The sequence below is a fragment of the Aythya marila genome, assembly GCF_965140915.1.
Source record: "Aythya marila genome assembly, chromosome: 1".
NCBI classification, from domain to species: Eukaryota; Metazoa; Chordata; class Aves; order Anseriformes; family Anatidae; genus Aythya; species Aythya marila.
The window spans coordinates 70,104,162-70,126,942 of NC_139042.1; the positions used below are offsets into that span (position 1 = coordinate 70,104,162).

At 38.0% G+C, this 22,781-nt stretch overlaps 1 protein-coding gene across 4 annotated transcripts in view; it reads right to left on the minus strand.

Moving 5' to 3' along the window:
* HERC2 (HECT and RLD domain containing E3 ubiquitin protein ligase 2) overlaps window positions 1–22,781 on the minus strand; it is a 110,618-nt gene that overhangs the window by 7,467 nt on the left and 80,370 nt on the right. For 3 of the 4 annotated variants that reach the window (XM_082773914.1, XM_082773912.1, XM_082773913.1), the window contains exons 71-86: window positions 21,637–21,744; window positions 20,421–20,552; window positions 19,467–19,625; window positions 19,258–19,376; window positions 18,744–18,869; window positions 17,638–17,793; window positions 17,382–17,497; window positions 17,056–17,254; window positions 14,347–14,561; window positions 13,450–13,627; window positions 12,162–12,323; window positions 10,445–10,536; window positions 9,894–10,033; window positions 8,863–9,050; window positions 8,050–8,247; window positions 6,069–6,152 (exon numbers count right to left, since the gene is read on the minus strand). In XM_082773914.1, the coding sequence (XP_082630040.1) occupies window positions 6,069–6,152; window positions 8,050–8,247; window positions 8,863–9,050; window positions 9,894–10,033; window positions 10,445–10,536; window positions 12,162–12,323; window positions 13,450–13,627; window positions 14,347–14,561; window positions 17,056–17,254; window positions 17,382–17,497; window positions 17,638–17,793; window positions 18,744–18,869; window positions 19,258–19,376; window positions 19,467–19,625; window positions 20,421–20,552; window positions 21,637–21,744 (2,372 nt within the window). The remainder of the gene's footprint in view (window positions 1–6,068; window positions 6,153–8,049; window positions 8,248–8,862; window positions 9,051–9,893; window positions 10,034–10,444; window positions 10,537–12,161; window positions 12,324–13,449; window positions 13,628–14,346; window positions 14,562–17,055; window positions 17,255–17,381; window positions 17,498–17,637; window positions 17,794–18,743; window positions 18,870–19,257; window positions 19,377–19,466; window positions 19,626–20,420; window positions 20,553–21,636; window positions 21,745–22,781) is intronic. The other variant, XM_082773915.1, reaches the window with a different exon arrangement.

Genomic DNA, 22,781 nt, shown 5'->3' on the forward strand with positions numbered 1-22,781 from the left:
CTGGGTTGTTCCTCCCCAGACTTAGGCATGTTGTTCCTAACTCTGTGACAGAGCTGTTGAACTGAGTGATTACTGTGATGATCAACATTTATGAACTGTGCAAACTTCAGTGCCAAGTAACAGAAGAAATCGGCACAGACCAAAAACACAGCATCTGGTTATCTATGTGCTTCTAGCACACATCCTGAATCGACCTAAGACTGCTGAATGATTGCTCTAGGTAGGTTGGTTGGACCTTCGTAATTTTGCTGTTAAGAGTAAAATGCAAAAGCAAAAGGGAAGTCACTGCAGTCGGACTGAATGATTCTTACCAGTTCTGCTGACAGCCCTGTGCGCTTTCTTCCCTAGATAAGAAACTCTGTGTTCCCTCAACCACCGATACCTCATTCATCTTTAATTTCAAATGGTTCAGTGTTCATCGCTTTCTATCTGTTCATCTTTGAAGCAAATGGAAAGATAGTGGGTCATCACTGATAAAGTTTCTTAATAAAAAATAAAGTTTTCTCTTTGTTTCTGAAGAAACTGCTAATAGTTCGAGAGTTTTTGTTTGTTTGTTTTCCTGGATTGCAATCCACTTACTTATTTCATCCTGTTTCTACTCATACAATTCACTGTCAAACCAGGGTAAGGTTTTCACAAACAAAACAAATCAGGGTGTCTGTTGTTGGCCAGAAAACTGAATACATGGTTTTTCTTAAGTTAATTAATGACAATATTTAGGTATTTACTAGCAGCATCTAAAAATGAGCAAGCACTACCAAAAGTTAACGTGTGTACCTGCGTGTACACACAGTAATGCATTTCTTAAGCACCTACCAAAAAAAGTAGCATATTTAAAGATTTGATTAAGATCCCTAACAAATGCCATGCAAGGGTAATCCCACATATTTTGCTGCAGGAGATGCATACAGAATGGTTAAGAATACAAAGAGCATTTCGTCAGTACAGAGAGGAAAGAAAATAGACAGAAGGCAGGAGAAACCTGAAGTGTTTTTTTCCCCCTTAGCGTTCTGCATTTTATATTCTCTACCTGTCCTGACTGTAAAGGGAATCCTACGGTGCATATAATTCATCAATATCAATGAGAGGATTTATGCAGAAATAGCCTAGACTGATCCCACTCATCTATATTTGGTATAATACATCTCAAAATCCAGCTCTTCTGCTGCTGTATGCTTTGGATGCTGTGAAGAAAAGATCTGCCAGGTTTCTTTCAGGCTTTCCTGAAAGGCTGACACACTCCAGTCCATCTCATGTATAGGATGTTCTAAATCAACACAAACTTGTTTTAGTTTAGTAGACTTTTAAGGAATTTCAATACCAAAGAAATTTAAGTTGAGAAATCAGTGAATCTTCTCTTGAAAAGACCATGCACGAGTAGATGGTCTGTGAATGCAGCAGTTACTTTCAAACCACAGACTGAAAATACAAATTAAGTGACAACAAAATGGCAAGCAATCTTGGCTGAACTGAATAGAAAGGTATGCACATTTGATATTGTACGTTTAATTCAGTACTTACTCACTAGCAACACAGGATTTTCATTTAACCTGATCCTTTAGATGCAGGAATGGTTATGACTTGACTTTAAAGAAGCAGCGTAAGAATGCCATGAGGGATTATTGACACTTCTGCCAGAACCGTGATATATTGCTGTGCTGACAGATGCCCATATTAAAATGTAAAAAGTTTTTAGCAAAGAGTAAGACTCTTCACTGGAAAATAGCAAAACTGTGGTCTCTGGACCACAGAGAAATGCAGCAGCTCAGAAACAGCATACAGCAACAGTGAATAGTCATTTATTGTGAGCAGAACCACTGCAACAAAGGGGGAGAGGCACTCAAGTCAATCTGTAATTCGGTTAATGCATTTTTAAGTGAAAAAGATCACACAGTTAGAGACTAATAAAAACGTTTACAAAAAGATGGCAGCTTATTAGTTAGAATCAGCAGAGAAAGAAAAAATGTACTGTTAACATAGAAAACATCTGTGAAGAAAACAAACACAATTCGAGGATATGTAATGAAATCAATTTCCAGAAGAGGAAAAAAAAAATAGTGTGGTAATTCCAAGAGCACAGACAATGCATCATCTGTGCCTTCAAGTTTCAGTTATCTATGCTTAAACTGAAATGGCACAGAGGAAAATACAGCACCAAAAGTATAGAAAAGCTATTCTACAAAAATAAGACAAAAAAGCTTAGCATGTTCAGTCTAGGAAAACGAAGGTTGACACGAAATGAGTATCCTTTAAAAGCACATTTGATAAGGGACAAGACAACAACCAGGAAGGAGGAGGGATGCTTTTTAAACTGAAGAGTAACACTTGCAAAAGAACAAATAATGGGTGAGCAATTGGCTAACGGGCAGGGCCCAAAGGGTTATGGTAAATGGAGCTGCGTCAGGCTGGCGGGCGGTCACCAGTGGGGTCCCTCAAGGCTCCATTTTAGGACCGGTACTTTTCAATATTTTTATAAATGATCTGGATGTAGGAATAGAGGGTATTTTGAGCAAGTTTGCTGATGACACCAAACTTGGAGGAGTTGTGGACTCAAATGAGGGCGTAAAGGCCTTGCAGAGGGATCTGGACAGGTTGGAGAGCTGGGCGATCACCAACCGCATGAAGTTCAATAAGAGCAAGTGCCGGGTCCTGCACCTGGGACGGGGAAACCCTGGCTGCATGTACAGACTGGGCGATGAGACGCTGGAGAGCAGCCTAGAAGAGAGGGATCTGGGGGTCGTGATAGACAGCAAGTTGAATATGAGCCAGCAGTGTGCCCTGGCAGCCAGGAGGGCCAACCGTGTCCTGGGGTGCATCAAGAACGGCATCGCTAGTAGGTCAAGGGAGGTGATTGTCCCGCTCTACTCTGCGCTGGTGCGGCCTCACCTCAAGTACTGTGTGCAGTTCTGGGCACCACAGTATAAAAAGGACATGAAACTGTTGGAAAGTGTCCAGAGGAGGGCTACGAAGATGGTGAAAGGCCTTGAGGGGAAGACGTACGAGGAACGGCTGAGGTCACTGGGCCTGTTCAGCCTGGAGAAGAGGAGGCTGAGGGGAGACCTCATCGCAGTCTACAACTTCCTCGTAAGGGGTTGTCAAGAGGCAGGAGACCTTTTCTCCATTAACACTAGTGACAGGACCCGCGGGAACGGGGTTAAGCTGAGGCAGGGGAAATTTAGGCTGGACGTCAGGAGGGGGTTCTTCACAGAGAGGGTGGTTGCACACTGGAACAGGCTCCCCAGGGAAGTGGTCACTGCACCGAGCCTGTCTGAATTTAAGAAGAGATTGGACTGTGAACTTAGGCACATGGTCTGAACTTTTGGGTAGACCCGTGCGGTGTCGAGAGTTGGACTTGATGATCCTTAAGGGTCCCTTCCAACTCAGGATATTCTATGATTCTATGATTCTAAATAATCCATTCATTAATATCTTGTGCTTAACTTAAGGCCATATAATTTTTAATCGCCATACTAGTGGGATTTCTATAATCCACATTTAATAAGTAGTCCTAGTAAGGAGGAAGAAACTATTCTTAAAGTAGAATTTAATATATCCAGAAGTGCAACATTCCTCCCAAGACAGCAGAGGACATTGAAAAACCTTTCCTTTGGAGATCCTTTGTAATATTGTGTTCCTGAGAGTACATATTCTCCTTAATAACTAAAATTTGCTTGTCTTTTAAAAGGAGGAAATTCCTTTCAACTGCTTCGATACTCTTTCATCCAAAGGCAAGGTATGATTTAACAGCAGTAAGAACATCTTTGCCTACAGATCTCAACACCACACTTGACACCACTGACATTTGACACCACTTTAGTTAGTCTGGTACCTAAGTACTAGGTAAATCTATTTACTAGTTAGCAGGTCACTAAGTGAGCTTGAGCTCTGGAGCCATCTACCAACATAATTTGGTTTAGTTTGCAGCTCAGTCTTTGACTACTTCTATCATGCCACTTCAGAACTGGATCCAAGTGCTGTTCTGAAGCATTTCACTGGAAGACCATTCCCAGCAAGTAATATCAACAAAACTGCATTACTTTGGTTTCTTCTACCCTAAGCAATCCTCTGATGGTGTCCTAAAATGGCTGTGCATTCCAGCTTGCCCTCATGCTATACCTCAAGTCATAAAAACATCTACCCTCAATTTTTTTTATGTTATAGAAAATCCAGGTCGGTACTCTGGTGACTTGCAGTACAGTCGCCATCATATTCACAGTTCACTCACCTTGAGCAAGAACAACAAAACACTCCCCCAAAACGCTGTGTCTAGCTATCATGAGGCTCCCAGCAGGCATCCAGGCTAAATTAGTTCCCTAAAAGGAATCTAGTCCATGGAAAACTTGACCTCAGGACAAGAGAGTCGTGCCTGGCTTGCCTTCACAGAAGTTAACAGCTGTTATGACCAGTTAACAGTATTTTTGAAGAAACCACTGAACAGCAAATTTCAGGAAACATTTTAAAGAACAAGTCAGTATCTGCAAAAAACCTTGCAATTAAAACCTCATCTGTTTACTTTATACCAAGGGAGATGAAGAACTGAATTGACTGCACTATATAATTTATGAACTGTAAAAAAAGTCTTTTGACAGCAATGGGATCTTTGAGTCTAGCTGCAGTTAGACTCACAACTACAATTAAGATGAAAATTCCCACCATTGATGATTAGCTGTTTGAGACAGCTTTGAATCTCTACTTAAAGGATCAATCAAATAGTTTTAAGAAAGCACATTTCCATTCCCTGCAAGAACTAACTAAAGAATTTATGGCTTCTAATTGGTACTGTATAAGCAGACTAGATTATGATCATCTTTTTTAGTCTTCACTTGGCTAAATCTAGGACAGACTTGCGTTACAGAAATATTTCATTTCCTATGGAAACTATGAAAAATAGAAGCCCCACAGCGACCAATTCTGTTCTAGATTTAAAGAGAGATTCACGTAATGGACTGGAATACAAGAGAAAGCTCATCTTTATAAATTACCTCAACAGTAGAAGGATATTAAGAAATGAGCCCAAACCCCAACCATTAGTTTCCTGCTTAAAGTTAAATATTTGCACTACTTGCTAGACTTTCTGAATTCCCCCAAAAGAGTAATGGGAAGATCATTGGCATTCCCTTCAGCTTCAAATTCACAAATAATATATGAAAGTAACAAATTTTAATCATGTCACATTCCCATAAGTTTTATGGGCCAATAAAACATACCAAATGAGCAGAAAATATTGTCCAGGAGAAATAGAACATATTTCAGTTCACTAAGAGAAAGCTGATTAGTCAAAATTTTCCCAAATTCTCCGTTCTAACCTTACGAAGAGTAGCTTTCTTACTTTCTAATATATCAAAAAAGGAAGAAAAAACATGACTAAATGAAAGAAACACATGAGGATTCTGTAAGACCAGACTTCAGCCCATTTAAAGAAACAATGTTTTACTATTCTATGTTATGGAAATATCTATGGAAAGAAAGACACATCTGGCCTAAGGCACAACGTTACATTTTCTAACATCAATTATAAGAAAAAAAGCCTTTTTGTATCAAACTGTTCTGCAATCGATATGACTACATGTGATGACCAGCAGAGGACAAGAGTTTAAGAGCCTGATTCTTAATCATAACGAAGAGCCTTCCCAGCACCCTCCCCAGCCCTTCATGCTCTATGATACGAAAGCAACTGCGGAGTAATTCATGTGACCACTTGGGAAGGTAAGTAAGGCATCAGAATCACTACTCTCTTGAATCATCTAATATAGTGAGTTTTGAAAAAGCAGTCCTTTGTCAAGCAGGACATACTTTGCTCATTCATTACAGTCCAAATCACACACTTGATATTTCAAGAAGTGTCTCCTTCCCCTGTACAACTACAGTCTGCATGAAAACATATTGAAAAAAAAAGAAAAAAAAACAAGCAGATTTTGCTACGTTTGCTTCTTCATTGTTTTATCCTCCAATTCAACTCCTCCAAGTATACTAGGACATCAAACAGCTGAAACACAAAGGGACCTGACAAACATAGAGCACTGGTGGCTAAACATACATATTAAAACCAGAACTTCAGCTTCAGATACCTGTATTCTATTGAGCTCTACAACTGGCCCGTGCTGACGATCTCTCACCATAGTTGCTTGTACAACTTTTCGGAAAGCTGCCTCCTAAAAAAGAAAAATACAAAAAATGAAGTTGCAAAACTGCTATCCAGTAAGAATGCTGCACATATTACACAGATAAACACACACACACTTCAATTTAGAGAGAAAAAAATGACTTCAACAGAACAGAGAAACTGATCCTGTACTACCAGCCTTCAGCAGTTTTCTTCCAAGTGTATCACAAAACACTAGAAAAAGCATAAAGCCTCGTAGTCTCTCTTCAGAAGACATGGAAACAGGCATCAAATGCTTTTGAAATACTCAAAAACAAACAAGTAAGAGCAACAGGAGAGGAAGCTGTGAAGTGTTAAAGGGCATGTTATTTGTGCTAATAGAATTCAAGCCTGAAACACGTGGGATACCAAAAAGTAAAGAGGAAAGTCTCTCCTGCATCAATCACTCAATATCATGGCTTGAAAAGTTGTACTGCATCCAGCTTCAGTTATTACTAGGCAACCAACACACTACTGAGTATAAATTGATTTATACCACACTAACATAAGTATATGGCAAACAGTTAATGTCAGAGAAAAACAATGAAAAAAAAGCCAAAGAAGAAACCATCCTGCTAAGGAAAGGAATAAACAAAAAAATAAAAGGAAAACTTTTCATGCAAATTTAAATATCTGAGGTTAACTCGCTAGATACTTGGATACAATTTTACACTCTCAGTTTGAAGGTGGGTTTTTTGTTTAAGTCTTTAGAATCTCTGAAGGTAAGCTTGACTTAAATGCCTAGATACAGGTACAACATCACAACTTCTGCTGTCCCCAGTGAATGCCTTGGACAAAAAATACACCTTTTACCATATTTCATCTTGTATCTGAAGCCTTTCTACAACAGTTCTACCCACTCTAAAGTAAATGACATTAAATATGCTTCCTACACACCGACTCTCATATTTAATTTACTTAAAGACTCCCTGTTAATAGCATTAAGGTATAAAAGTGTCATGAACAGAATAGCTATCCCTTCTCTTTCCTTCCTCCCCAGTCCAGGTTTTGATGGAAAAAAATGTGTGGTCTTCTCTTGGTATGTGAAGTATGTGTTCTACCAGATTTCTTTACTTCACAATTTTATTGGGGTCTAGAGAAAGAGACTAAGACGATACATTCTAAGGAGTCTAGTTACAGGTTGTGTCTTATTTATTGACAAGGAACAGTACTGCAGAAGAAAAATTAACTGCTTCTAGTTTCAAATGGATTTTGTCCTCTGCAGATTTTGGATTTTGTCTGTTTTTATACTGTTATCATTTTTTGTTAGATTAGACAAGTTACTAGGACAGTGAGAAAATACAGATCCAAAACCAATGATCATACTGAACACCAGTCATCTTTTCCACATCTAAAGTTTTGAATTAATGTTGCATCCTTCAAGAACCTTAATTATCTAGACTTTCTCATGACCAACCTTCCTTACCACTGTGAAATTCCCTGCTTCTTTACCCATTTGAGACTGAACTCCTAGGTACTGCCTTCCTTTTAACCCTAGTCTAAAATCATAAAACCTGCATGGAGCTTTGGATCAGGCTGTGCATCACCTGTTTGTAACAACTGAAATACAAAAGCAATGACCATTTGAAATTTGTGGTTCCACCCCCCACGAATAAGCACCTACTGATTACTCTAAAAGAAATTTGCCTACACTACAAAAGACTTACAATATAAAGTTATTTTTAAGAACAAGATAGAGTAAAACCATAATGAAAAACAGAGGGGAACATAATAAAGGGAACACATTCACGAAGAAAGGTATTTGCATAATTGGAATGCAAATATTTGACATGCAACATACAGAACAAAATGAGATAAACAGTTCTACTTCCTTCAGAAACTGTTCAAGCAGTACATTTCTCTTACAGTTACAAATCACTGCCTTAAAAAACTATCCTGATAAATACCTTTCCCTGTGAAATCAGTATTCCCCGCAGTGTGTCAAACCCAACTGAGGGTCCTTGGCCAGTTTCATCCAATCTTCCTTCAAGATCAAACATTGGAATGCAAGGACAGAAGAGTTCAGAAATGTGATGCAACAGCAGAAGCCTGTTTCTCAATGAAATGATGGGTATTTCCTGTAGATGATTGTACTCCATAGGAACCTGCGATAAGGCAACAATATCCAAAAGTAATTTAGAATTATTATATACTTCATTTTATTAAACAGAACAATTTAAGATTTGTAGGTGAATCTGTATTAAATTCAGGTATTGCTTATTCACCCTGTCAAAACTTAATACAGAGTCCAGTTGTGTCTAAAAAAATATTCATAGCATATTAATAGTAATTATCTAGACTGAAACTGCCTGCAAGTATTAGAAACATGACAGACTATTCATGTTATCCCAAAATTCACAATTATTTTTATCCATAGACATACTTTACCACTACACCCAGGCATTATGCACCATCATTACAGCTGAAAAACTGAATGTTTAAAACCAATCTTCTCAATGTGAGGCAAGCAATGATGAACCCCACTAGGAAGATCCTCACTGGTAGAATATAGAATTAAAATTCCCTCCAATTTACTGTTCAGTATTGGATTACCAACTGAATCTTTCTTTGGAAATAAGGACGTTAAACAATGGCTCAAAATAAATCAAAGCACACCAAACTGATTCAGGGATTTAGAAAAGAAATATGTCTGCTAGAGGATGAACAATAAGAATACTAAGTACCTTTAGAATCTGAATGTACTAAGCCAAAAGTATTACCTGTGTAGGGAGCTTGCCAGCATTTGCAGGTTTACTGGTTGACCATGCTAAAGTATGTGCTGAGCCACAGGCTACCCTGTTGATCTTTTTGCCCTGAAGTGCTGCAACCAAGCGTGGTCTTTGGATGGCATTAGTTGTTCCGTCTCCAAGCTGCCCTTCATCATTATCTCCCCATGTATACACCTCCCCTAAACCAATAAAAGTAATTACTTCTGAAGCCAAGATAGAAGATTCTGATATTTTTAAAATAAAATTTTATAAATATTTTAACCAAATGAGGCCCTCAACTGTAATTAGGATTTCCAGGACTGTAGTCACCCTGAAAACCACTATCTGTTGCAGGTAAAAATTAAATGACACAGTTACGTTCCTACAGCAGCTAGTATTAGATGCATCTATTTCTTCACAGTGTGTACAACAAAGTTCTGCTGCAGAGCAGTAGGAAATGGCAGACCAGAAGAGAAAAACCTTTTCAAAATATCAACCTTGTTTCCAAGCAAGGTTTCATTTTCTACAGTTATCTCCTATTTCACTACCATCTATAACACCCAGTTACTGTGCAGACTTTAAATTTGGGAGTGAGTCTGCTGTAAAGAGATCTTGTATCTCAACCTACTCTATAAAAAGCAGTATTGTTTGCACAATGCTTCATTTACCAGGTTAAAACACCTCAACAGGTAAAAAAAAAAACAACTGTAAAAACACTAAATCAAATCATTCAACTCCTTGATGAACTTGTTGTAACTTTTAGAGCTCTGTATTGTTCTTTGACTGTCTGTATTTATGAAACTTAATTGTTATTTTTATCAATTAAAAGCCTTCTGTTATTTTTTAAGTGATCACTGTAAATCAATGACATACTTTCTACTCAAGATTTATGCAACATCTGCAAACAAAATATGCCCAGGCACATAAAGGACCAGTATTTTTAACAAGGACAGCCTACCAACATCTGAGCAAAAAAATATTTTTCCCCCTCCAAATGCAGTACTAAGTAATATCTGAGTACTAAGTATATCTGATTTTTATACCATCTTCAGTGCAGCAAACACAGTGTAAAGACCCTGTAGCAATTGCAATGACTTTCTTTCCTTGCAGTCCCTGCACTTGTCGTGGTCTTCTAACATGGTCATCAGATCCATGGCCTAGCCGATGATAATCTCCTTTGCCCCTGCACAGAGAAGATAAAACATTTCAAAACTCCGTTTTATTCTTAGAAAAAAACAGGAGGACAGACTCTGTCTGATATTAGGCCTGTAGATATATTTATAAATAGTCCAACAACCAAAAATATTTGATATTTAGGGGAAACAATATGACTCTGTCTCCAATTATTCAACATTCATCAACCCCAGCTTGTATGACATGGATGTGATTCTGCTGACAGAGTGAAAAAAAAATACTTAAAACCCCACTACATGGTTTCTGCTTATTCTGTGCAGGTCTTTACAGCACATTTCAATGTGTATTTTGTTTCTTCTAAAAGTGTCCAGGCCACAGATCCATTGCAAGCATCCAATTGCAAAAACAGTAAGTTCACTGACGTCAGGGACTGGAACGGTAACTAATGTAAGATATTTACCAGGTATACACTGCTCCAGATTTGGTAAGAGCCACAGAAAATTGTGATCCACATTCTACTTTAACCACTCCAAGGCCTGTGAGGGAATCAATCTAGAAAAATAATAGCAAAATAAATCAAAATTAATTAAGGAAGCTATGGTTTCATCAACTGCCTTGTATTTAGGAATGTCTTAAGTCAGATAGGATGTGTAAGTGTTAAAGTGTCTATGTGTATGCTTATGAATTAAAATATGTATATAAATATTTTAGTAGAATTCCACTCCTTTCACCTTTCCACTATTTACTACTTAAACATTCAAAAGAAGCTCAGACTTGGAAAATTGTTTAAGATCTTATCTACTGTTTTACCTGCAGTAATTGCTCCTTAGTAAAAACGGTAGGGTTTTGTCTCCAAATTCTTAACATTAATCATCCCTAGCTCCTCTGACACTGGATGTGATTCTACTGACAGTAAAAAAAAATACTTAAACCTGCAATACACCGTTCCTACTCACTGTGTAGGTCCTCATGTCATTTTACCATCAATGCTATGGGACTGATGATTTATGAGATAAACAAGCTACTTCCATATTGTGTTGCATCATGCAATAAAAAACTGATTTGGGATAGTCTGGTAGGCTTTGTCCTTTGAGAAATGGAATGTGGACACCTGTATCTATATAAAAAGGTGTGATTCTGGACTAAGAATCTAAAATCCACTGTGCACAGGTATTCACTTACATACTCTTATATTATTCTCCAACACAAACAGTGCTCATCTCTGTTTCAAGTGCTGATACTTGAATTAATATTGATATTGACTTGAATTGATAACGTACAGAGAAAGTATGGCATGAGGTAGTATTACGCAACTTTATTAACAAAAGGAAGCACAGCCAGCAGGTTAAGAGAGGTGATTTTCCCCCTCTTCTGAAACTCCACCTGGAGCACTGTGTTCAGTTCTGAGGCCCCCAGTACAAGAACACCACAGACCTATTAAAACAAGTCCAGAAGAAGGCCACAAGGATGATCAAGAGGCTGGAGAACCTCTCTTGTGAAGACAGGCTGAGGAAGTTGGGGTTGTTCAGCCTGGAGAAGAGAAGACTCTTCTCCGCTATAAGCAGCCTCCCAGTACCTAAAAGGGGCTTACAGGAAAGATGGGGAGGGACTCTTTGTCAGGGGGTGTAGTGACAGGACAAGGGGGAATGGCTTTAAACTAAAAAAGGGTAGGTTTAGGTTAGGTATAAGGAAGAAATTCTTCACTCAGAGGGTGGTGAGGCACTGGCACAGGCTGCCCAGAGAAGCTGTGGATGTCTGGAGGTGCTCAAGGCCAGGCTGGATGGGGCTTTGGGCAGCCTGGTCTGGTGGGAGGTGTCCCTGCCCATGGCAGGGGGGTTGGAACTGGGTGGTCTTTAAGGTCCCTTCCAACTCTTAACATTCTATGATTCTATGAAATATAAAGATTTCTTGGGAAAAATCTAACCTTAAGAACCAGTTAAAACAAGAAATATTCCTGAAGCCAGCAATTTCATCAAAAAGAAAACCAAAGTACAACTTCTTCAGTCAGCACAAAACTTGAAGACCAGTCATTGTATCCTACAAATCCCATTATTAACAACAGAAGAATCCTGATGTCCCAAGGTAGGTGGAAGCTTGCTTATGTTAATGAATCTATTTTTGTTGTTCTCTTTAACCTAATGGTTTCTAAAACAATGAAAAAAATTATATTCAAATACCTTCATTGGTACTTTACAGCCATCACTGCCTCCTCTCCCAAGTTTTCCATAATCTCCATCACCCCAGGACCAGACTGTATCATCATCAGTAAGGCATAATGTCTGTGCATCGCCGCTGCCACACGCTATGTCAATCACACGATAGCCCTGGAGAGCTTCAACCTGTAAAGCAATCACCAGTTCTTGTTTACAACAAAAGACTCAGTCATTTAGTTTCATAAAAGACAACAAACCCAGCTTGGAAAGGTGCTTCACTGGAACTGTGGGTCTGAAATACCACAGGATCATGTAAATAAATTCAAGTCAAAGGCCTTTGCTCTTTTCAAACCAACAAAATGAAAGCTGACTACACATTTTAAAATACTGGATTATCCTTTTTACTTGGTTGACAAGTTAAATTTTTTTACTGAAGAAGTCAGGGAAAATAACTCATACAAAACATGTAAGGTTTTCAAAGACTATGTTCTGTTCACATAATTTCAGTTTCTATGGTTCACTACTGTATACACCACTTATTTCCCAATAGTCTTTTAGTAGTTTACGATTTCCTAGCACTTGCATTATCTGAATTTAATCAACATCTTAACTTCTGAAATGCTGCCATCTAGTGATGAAGTATGGAATTGGGAATCACAAAGTAAAAGGATACTGATCCACACTAACTGCATCCTCCCAGTCCACACCCATACTTGAAATAAGGGATTAGAGGTAGCCCAATCCATCATCCACAACTTCACATACTTCAAACTCGTCTACAGACTAGCTACCTTCATAATAACCAAGAAAATGGGGTGGGGAGGGGGTGGGAATGAAAGGAAGGGGAGGATGCATAACAAAGGTGGGTAGACCCTACTTTTGTGAGCAGGGGAATGAGCACATCTGGTTATTTTCGGTGCGAAGTACTTATGTGAAGGGAGTGCAGGCAGTTAAAGTGCATTTAAGATACTTCACTCCCCCATCTCCACCCAAACTGGAAGCAACAATAGCTTGTAAATCTGTACCAATTGTAAACTGCTGTGACCTTTACACACCCTAGAGATGTTGTTTTGCTTGACAGGGAGGGTTAAACAAATTAGTAATAAGTTGTTTGGTGATCTCTAGCCGAGCTTTACAGCTCTACTTTTACTTCATTCTTTCAATCCATTCCTGTTTCCTAAAGCAACAGTACGTTTCCTACAAACGTATGCCACCACTTCTTCCTTTTATTCTTTATACACAGAAATTGGAAGTTACAAATCAGAAGTTAAGAACTGGATTAAAACCGTACAGAATTCCAAACGTTTCTTACCAGTTTAGGTTTTAGTTGGTCCTCACTATCTCCATGCCCAAGGCGCCCATATCTTCCCTTCCCCCATGTAAAAAGGTCTCCTGCAGCTGTAATGCATGCACTGTGTGCTCCTCCAGCAGCGATGTCAACCACTTCTATACCTCTCAGAGATTCGATTACACGAGGACGATCACAAGGGCTGAAATGAAAATAATTGTTTTGAGAACTTTTAGGATAGACCATTCACATACATCAACGTACAGAGAGCTTTATAAAATGAGTACAAGGGAATCTACCTCAGAATTTAATTTTGTGCCAGTTTAACTTCCTCAAGATGTTTCACTATTCATTCAGAAATATGAATTAGTTAATAAACTAGAATTATTTTACCATATGTTATACTAAAGCATTACAGGTTAAGTGAAATTACAGAAGCATTTACACTGGAAGATCAGTCCAATTTAACACTAGAAATTTTGATAACGTATATTGCATTGGACTGCTTTTCTCCATAGACTTAAACATTCCTTTTTCTTTTTGGTTCAGGATATTGTTGTCCCAAACACAACAGAATTTCTCCTTTAACATAGGAAACAATGCATATGAACATCAAAAGCAGAATGGCAGTTCTGCTCCCTCCTAAAGTGCCATGAAGTTCCACATACCCACAAGATAAATTCCAAAAGAAATCCACTGGCCTTTAGCATCTACAGGTGTGCTAGAACACAGGATCTAGTCACAGAAATCCAAGTAACTTTATCCGGTAAGTATTTTGTAGTTCTCCAATCTAAAAAAAATGCCTTCCCATATCACTTCTTAACACTGACTTCAATATACAGACTCATATAACACTTAAATACATCGCAACTGTAATAATACCCATTAGCAGTTTAACAAAATAACACCTCAAAGCATTACCTTCGGTTTCCATGACCAAGTTTACCATCTTCTGCTTCACCCCAAGAATAAACTTCTCCCTCAGAAGACAATGCCAAACAGTGCTTTCCTCCTGAGTTCACTGCGACTTTCTTTATAAACACATGCTGAATGGATTCCAGTAAAGTTGGAGTAGAAACCGACTCTGTTCCTCCAATTCCAAGCCTACCACCTGCTCCGTATCCAGTGGCATACAGCTTTAAAATGAAGAATACGATTTAATTTCATTTGTGTCTTGAAGAACATTCACTAGAATTGTAGAGAAGAATTCTTATTGAATGTATACTAAAAGATAATTAAAGAAAAGCCTGAAAAAAACAGCTTTTTGCTTGCCTCTATACTAGTCTAAGGACAAAGACAAAAGTTGAAACAGAGGTTACATTCTTTTTCTTACTAGATCAACATAGACGGAAAAGGTAGGCTGGCTTTGGGCAACAAATTCTTCATAAAATCTGAAGCAGAAACAGCTGGCTGCAAACAAACACAAACTCCTCCAGTATGTGTACCTCTTCTCCCCCTTTGCAGGTACCATATTTATCATCTAAGGCCTCTTACTCATGTCATCTCTACTGCATAGACATTAACTTCTTTTGCTTTCAGAGATGACCTGACACATAATTAAATTCTTCATAACCACTTGGTTTGTGCTTAGCTTTAAAGCCTTCAGCTTCCCTTTAAGACCTCAAGAAGGTTTTACATTTCCAGAAACTATCTACTTTTCCAATTCTACAAGCTAGTCCAGAAAGAAAGAGAAAATTCTACCTATATATGCAACTGTGACTTAATTTTGTTAATCAACTGTTCTACACTCACAGGAGCATTTCCCATGGCAATTCAGATTATCTTTCAAACCCAAACAAGGCAGACTCAGTAGCTGCAGGTAGCATGCAACTATTCAGTTTCACAAGAGGAATTTATGCTAGCCTGCTCCAACATTCCCTGTCAGGTGCGTGTAAACAAATTCTGAAAAACCATTTTCCACACTTCTTTTTACTGCAATACAATCTAACCTTAATCAAGGAAATACTAAGCACAGCAATTTCTTGTCACCAGTTTCAATCTGTTTTGCCAAAAAATTGATCAGTGAAATATGATTATATAATTATGCAAAGAAAATTCTGCTCTAGGTTTTCAAGCTTTATAAGAAATACATGTTTCATAATAAAAAAGATAAAATGGTTTAAAAATCCCTCCTCTGAAAAGAGGAGCGATTTGGCCAACCTCTTTTCAGTGGTTTGTGGGGACAGGACAAGGAGTAATGGCCACAAGATAGAGCCCAGGAAGTTCTACACCAACATGCAGAAGAACTTCTTCATGGTGAGGGTGACGAAGCATTGGAACAGGCTGCCCAGGGAGGTTGTGGAGTCTCCTTCTCTGGAGATATTCAAGACCTGTCTGGACACCTACCTGGGCAGCCTGCTCTAGAGAACCTGCTTTGGCAGGGGGGTTGGACCCAATGATCTTTTGAGGTCCCTTCCAACCCCTTCAATTGTGTGATTCTGTGATTCTGTTTGCACATATTCCCCTTAAAATAAGAACTTTTTAAGAAGGTTTTATATTTTCAAAGTTTCTAAATCCTATGCCATAAGCCACAGTTTCTAGTCTGCTAGGCATTTAATTTTCCTTCCCCAAGAAACATTCAATTACTTGTACCTGAAAGTAGAACTAATGAAATTTAGTACCTCTCATGCCAGGAATGAAAATAAGGCTATATTCGAGTCAATATGAGCTGTCACTAATCTAATGAATTTTATTTTAAATTTTAAGGCTGATTTTGTAAAAGTATCTAGAAAACATAAATGTGTGTGATAGTATTACAATATCATCTATCACCCACATGTTTCTTTCAAGCATTACTGTTGTAGCTTTCTTTCTTCCTTGCAATAAAGCACATGTAAACACAATTGCTTCTTCCAATTCCATCCCATACATGCAGTTTTTAAACAGTACCATTTTTTACTCTTCTTGTCTATCCAAAAGGTATTTGTCTCAACGCAATGATGTCAAGCAATTAATCCGTTCCTTATCCTTTTGTGAATCATTAACAAGGATGATACTGACTGCTTAGGACGGAAACATTAATCTAGTGATACACTATAGTGAAAGTGTTACAAGAAGTCTAGCTAAAAATCTCAATCACATCCTCTACACAAAGCTGCCATCTGTATCAAAATTAAGTTGTTTTCAAATTTACAAACTTATTTTTTTTCTCTTATACCTAACCCTAAATCTTTACATGGCATTCCTTTCCACTGAGGATTTAAGCATCTACAAATTAAATACTGCAATATCTAATTTAAAGGCATTTAGCTAGCCCTGAACAATCTCAGATTCCAATTATAACTCTCTTCTGCCAGGGAGGCAACATCACCTTCACATTTTACTGTCTGTACTGTTTTATGGGACTCTATGAGCCTGTTGTTTCTATTCTTTCTTTGTTTTCCAAAATCTGATCACAGTTCTGAATTGAAAAATAAAGTATTCATGTCTTGTTTCAAGCATTTAATGCAACTGTACATTGAATTCCTGTGTTGTACCGGCAGAGTTGGTACAGTTTAGTTTCATTTAAAAATATATTTAATGTATTAAATAGGATACACATATTACTACTGACTTGGCCTAACTCATTCTGAATAACAGGATGAAATTTTTAAAGGGAGTTTAACAAAAAATTATTTATTGTACGCTTACTTTTCCATCAGCAGTCACTGCAAACAGAGTCTGTTCACCACCGATTAATTGCACTGGTCTAAGAGTAGCAAGAGCTTCACACGGAGTTGGGACTTTGACTTTTGCCCCTTCAATCCCACCAAGTTGTCCTCTATGATTGTGACCCCAACCATAAATAGTTCCACTGCCTCCAGCTGAAAGTGTCCAATCGTCAGGTCGTCTACGTAAAATTTGAAACAAAACAAAAAAGTTATAAAAGAGCTTCTAGGAAGTCACAAAAAAAAGTTGTTTGTTGCATAAGAGTTAAGCATCACAAGACAAAACAAGTGACAGCTGAAATCAATAACCTATTCATCCACTGGACAAGCTGTTCATCCTGTTCTCTCTTAAAGACATCATGGCACTCATGAAGAACATCCATATTTTCATTATCTGCCATTAATTCTCGGATTTTCTTTGCCACCTGTAAAATATTTTGGATTAAACAATGTTATTCCAATTATCCTACCGTAGTTGACATAAAACACTTCAAATCTCAGCATATTCTTTTAAAGGGAACATTTTCACATGTTCCATGAGCTATTTAAAATATTCCTGCAATACCTCATCGAGGAAAAGGCGAGGTAATGGAGTTCTTTTATCAAGAGCCACAGCAACCCTGGATGCCATACAGTATCTTCTGAACCAAGCCCATTTGTGTGTCTCTGCACAGCAAGGGAGAGTGTCCAATTCTAGATCACAAGCGAGAGCCACAAGCACCTGCAGACAAACGAAACAGATGCATCAAAAATGTGTAATAAAGAGTAATATGCATTTGATGTAGTAGAACAGCTCAGACCAGCAGGGCATGAACACAGTCTCAAAGAAATGTAAAGTACAGGGGACATCAAGAGCTATCCATCTTCATTACTCTCATTGACTGGGCAGCATCAAGTGTACCCAGACAATTTCACACAGTTAGCTATCTCATTTCCTCCTCCAATCCAACAATTTTCACAGTACCCCTGTGAAAAATACTCCTAGATTAATTATCTTTTCAACATCAAATGACACATGCTGAACTTTTTACCTTCCATTTCTAAACTAAGTATCTTTCCACTAATGAAATCAATTTAGTTTACTGGTGAAGATGGTGAACAATAGATTACTTCTCTGTAAAACCTTTTACTGGAAGACTTTAAGGTAGATAAACCCTCTTATTTTAACTTTTACTACAGGGAAGGCTTTTTCAGCCTTCTTACTCTTGTTGATTTTCCCTAGACCTCCTCAGCTCTTTGCATTTTGAAGTACAAGACCCAAAACTAAAGAGCCTTACTTTTAAGGCATTTTTATTTCTTCCAACCAGAGGTCAGGAACATCTTCAGGTTATTTAAACAAATAAAAATATACAATACTCCTGTTAGGGAAACTCAAATCAGTTGTCAAAAACACAGCTTCAACTGTAATCTACTATACTTTCAAGGCTACCTACCTCTGCCTAGCTAGGTACTCCTGATGTTGTATTTGCATATTTGGTTCCCCTTTTAGAAGCAGCATTCTGATTAATCTTTATGCAATTTCATCTGTGACTTCAGACCCATTTTTCACAATTAATTAAGATAAGAATAAAATCTTCACAAGAATTTTCTCTATCACTACCACGTGAGCTAGTATCACAAAAAAAAAATCCAGAATAACTTGTGCAATGAATTCTTTACTGATTGCATTACCTTAAAGAAAGGGCTGTGGAGCAGTTGTTTGCCACCTCTCACAATAGGGTCTTCATAGTCAAACTGTCGCTGCAAAGCTTCTGGAAGACCTTTAACCAAAGCAGCTAAAGCACTCCCTGTGAAACTCTAGGAGAAACCACAGAACAAGAACATTTGTCTATGCATTGCAATGAGTTATTTAGATAACTATGACAAAAAATTAGTAACTTACCAAACTACAGTTAGTTTTGTGACGAATCGTTTCCAAATACAGAAGTATTTGCATCTTTTTTCTTTTTTTTTTTTTTTTTTTGACAATTCCAAAATCACACATATAAAACTGAAATTAGCTTTTTTTTTTCCCCTAAAATGGTGTCCCTTTACAGGGACTTAGAGACTTGTGAAAGTAGCCTATTCATGTGCACGTCCTGTTTTGTGGTTAACAAAAGCCTTTTACAGCAGGGCCAACATTTTTAATGCTTTGCATATATCTTAACGTGAAAAACGTCAGAGAAGAGCATCACTGCCTGCTTACCAAAGCTCGTGTTTCCCCATCATTATCTCCAAGAATCCGGTTGATGTTAATAGACTGGCCAAATTCTGTTGTGAGCAGTTTCCGTAGTCTCTGCAAGGCCCACATTCGGTGGCCAGCAGCTAAGGAAACATAAGCACACAAAACCCAGAATTACTTTAAACAATCATTTTAACTTCAAACAAGCAGACAAACTTAAGACTTACACCTACCTAAGGCACTCAGTTGAGCACAAGCTGCAAGAGAAGCCGCCAAGCGAGGAACTATACTCCTGTTGGAAGCAAAATTTAAGCGAAAATCCAACAAACATGTAACCAAATCCATTGAGGGACATGAAAGAATGCAACGATCTGAGAGAAGGTCCTTGGGGCCTGCAAGAAACAAAAAATAAAACAAACTAAGAAAATAGAAGGTGGAGAAGATTTCCCTTTGAACTGACATAAGAACAGAACAAGGGCAGGATTTAGCTGACCAAATGCAGCAGTCTACAGCGCTGGTCTACATCTGAGTTGGTCCATTCCACCTCCCTTTGAAGGGACAGGAAGGCAGACGCACTTTCATGACATAGAATCATCGAATGTCTTGAGTTGGAAGGGTCCCACAAGGATCAAGTTCAACTTGTGCCTCCACACAGGGCAGCTCTTAGGAGTTAAACCTTGTATCTAAGAGTATTACCAAACACTGCTTCAACAACTGGTTTGGGGTCATGACCACGAGTGCTTATTCCAGCACTTGACCACCCTCCTCTCAGTGAAGAGCTCTTTCCTAATATCCAGTCTGAACTTCCCCCAAATCAGATTTAAGCCGTTCCATTGCATCCTATCACCAGTCACAACACAGTTCACCTAATTCCAAAGGCTCATTAGAAAAAAAATCACATGAATTATGCCTCAGAAGTAACCTCTCTTCACTGATGGAGAGGTTACAACAATTACAAAAATATCTGTTTCTCTCCTTCCTGTACAAGTACACCTCTCAGGACTTTGTTGAAAATTTTTCCCAGGTATGAAAAAAATTTCTCATACTATGAATATAAATTTAAATATTTAAATGTTAATTAAATATTTAAACAGCATGTAAATATTTAGATTGTGGAATAAATTTAACTGTAGAAACTAAACTAGTAAATATACTCTCTCATCCTTATGTAAATGTGATGAGCTTACCTGCAGCTGGCATGATAGGGTAAACAGTGAATCGCCATCCCCATCCATTTACGGAGCCGTCACTGATGAACTTCCACTTCAGTTCATCCCCTGGAATTCGCAACTCACTAGACCAATCTGACCACTCTCGACCTGTTACAGCAGGTAATATGAACATATTCACATACACTGACTGAGCCAATACAAGCCACTCACCAACAGTAACTTCCCTCAATGATTATGTCTTGTAAACATCACAAATACAATACAAAATAAAAAGGTATATGGAGCATGTGAATATAACTATAAAGATGCTACATTAACAAAACTTAATTCTTAAACAGTTCAATTACCACTTTTAACATATGTTCTCAGTGCTTTTAATACCTCTTTCAAAACACAATCATGAGACCTTATTAGAATCCCTTGTTCTGTTTGAAAATTGCAAGAATTTTCAAGTTCTTTTCATGCTAACTTTTAGTACATTGTAACAGATCTTCGTAAACCTTAGGTCTTTTTCCAACCAAAGCCAGCTCAATAATGAATCGTGTGAACATGTGCAACTGAAGCAGGTTGAGGAAAAAGTGGTGAACAGTAAAAGCCCACATCACGAATGTTTGGAAGTGTTAAGCATAGGCAGTAACTACTTAGACCCTTGCACACAATGTATGGGTAGGTCAATATAAGATTTGATTAAAAATATTCCTCCATCATCTACTGAAAAATCAACAGTGCTTTAAAATGAAATTACAGATATGATAAAAGATGTGAGATTTTATGTAGTGTTAGTTACATAGATCAGAGCAGAAAACAGAAAGAGAGAGCCTAGATTATATTTTGGGCATTCAACAGCAGAAGAGCATTTGTCTTGACTGTAAAAAAGCTCAAATCTCTATAATTATTACTTGAAAAAGACAAAACCTAGCTAAAGAATACCGTTTTACAATTGTTTTTCCAATTTGTTAAAATATGCTTTGATTATACAGAAATTCACACATGGTGCCATGGGTGCTAGTAATTAATTTTTTACACTCCAACTGCTCTTTGGAAAAGCAATCTTTCATGTCTGTATGTAGATCATACAGTGGTTGTCTTCTTTTTTTTCTTTAAAATAGAATATCAATTTACATAGTTTTTCCTCTTTGTTATTGGTATATCTTTGACAAGGAGTATGTCACAGTGGTACATTTCATTCAGCGTTTAACAGTAAATCACACAAGACACTTTTGAAGAGCACCTGATCGGACGGAAACAATTCTGTTGACACCATCCATGATGGTGAGTGGATCATGACGCCGCTCTGTAGAACACTGGCGATCAAATTCTACTCTCAGTCCCTCAGCACCTAAACAGCAACAAAGAATTTACACACTTCTACAGAGCAATCAATACCACAAACAAATGCAGTATTTTAGAAATCCACATGAAATCAAATGCAATGGTTTGGAAGCCAGAGTGCTCATTAATAAAAATGAGAACGTGGACTTGCTTTGGTTTCATGACATTGTTTGTCTAATATCTTCTCTTTGAAAGACTTACATCATAGAAAGCTCATGTGAACTGGGGCTAGAAGACAGAAGACTATATTAAGAACAGTCCCAACTGAAGTTGCCCTAGTAAAAAAAAAAGTCTATTTACAGTTAAGACAAATATCAAAAGATACAGGCAACAGAGAACTAAGTACCAGATAACATACTGAAGGAAGCATTACATGAAAATACAGTAAAGAAAGGAAAAAAGTATTTCCTAATGATCAAGGCTGAAGGAAAGGTGTTCAGTTACTGACCCTGAAAACAACTCAGATTATTCTCAGCTTTGTAACTGAACAGAAGACAGCAGTAATACATAGCTGCAGAGAAATGGTATACAGAATTCCATCACAGAGAACCCAAACGTGGGTAAAAGTATATTTCACAGGACTGAGATGTTCATGTGGTATGCAAGTGTTTTAAGAAATATATTATTACAGCAACAGGATACGTAGCATTACTTTAAAAGTAATATTTTTATACTGTTGTATCTTTGTATGTATTGTTGTTTGTATTGTAATGTTGATCTGGTAGAATGGGTACAGAAGAGAGCTATGAAGTGGATCAGAGGGCTGAAGAAAGGCTGAGGGAGCTGGGGATGTTCAGCCCACAGAAGAGAAGGCTCCAATACTTCAAGGGGACTTATAAAAAAGACAGGGAACAATTTTTTGCTCAGGCAGACAAGGGGGACAATGACAAGACAAGGGGGAATGGTTTTACACTAAAAGAGGGGAGATTTAGATTAGAGGTTAGGAGGAAATTCTTCACTCGGAGGGTGGTGAGGCACTGGCACAGGTTGCCCAGGGAAGCTGTGGATGCCACATCCCTGGAGGTGTTTGAGGCCAGGTTAGAT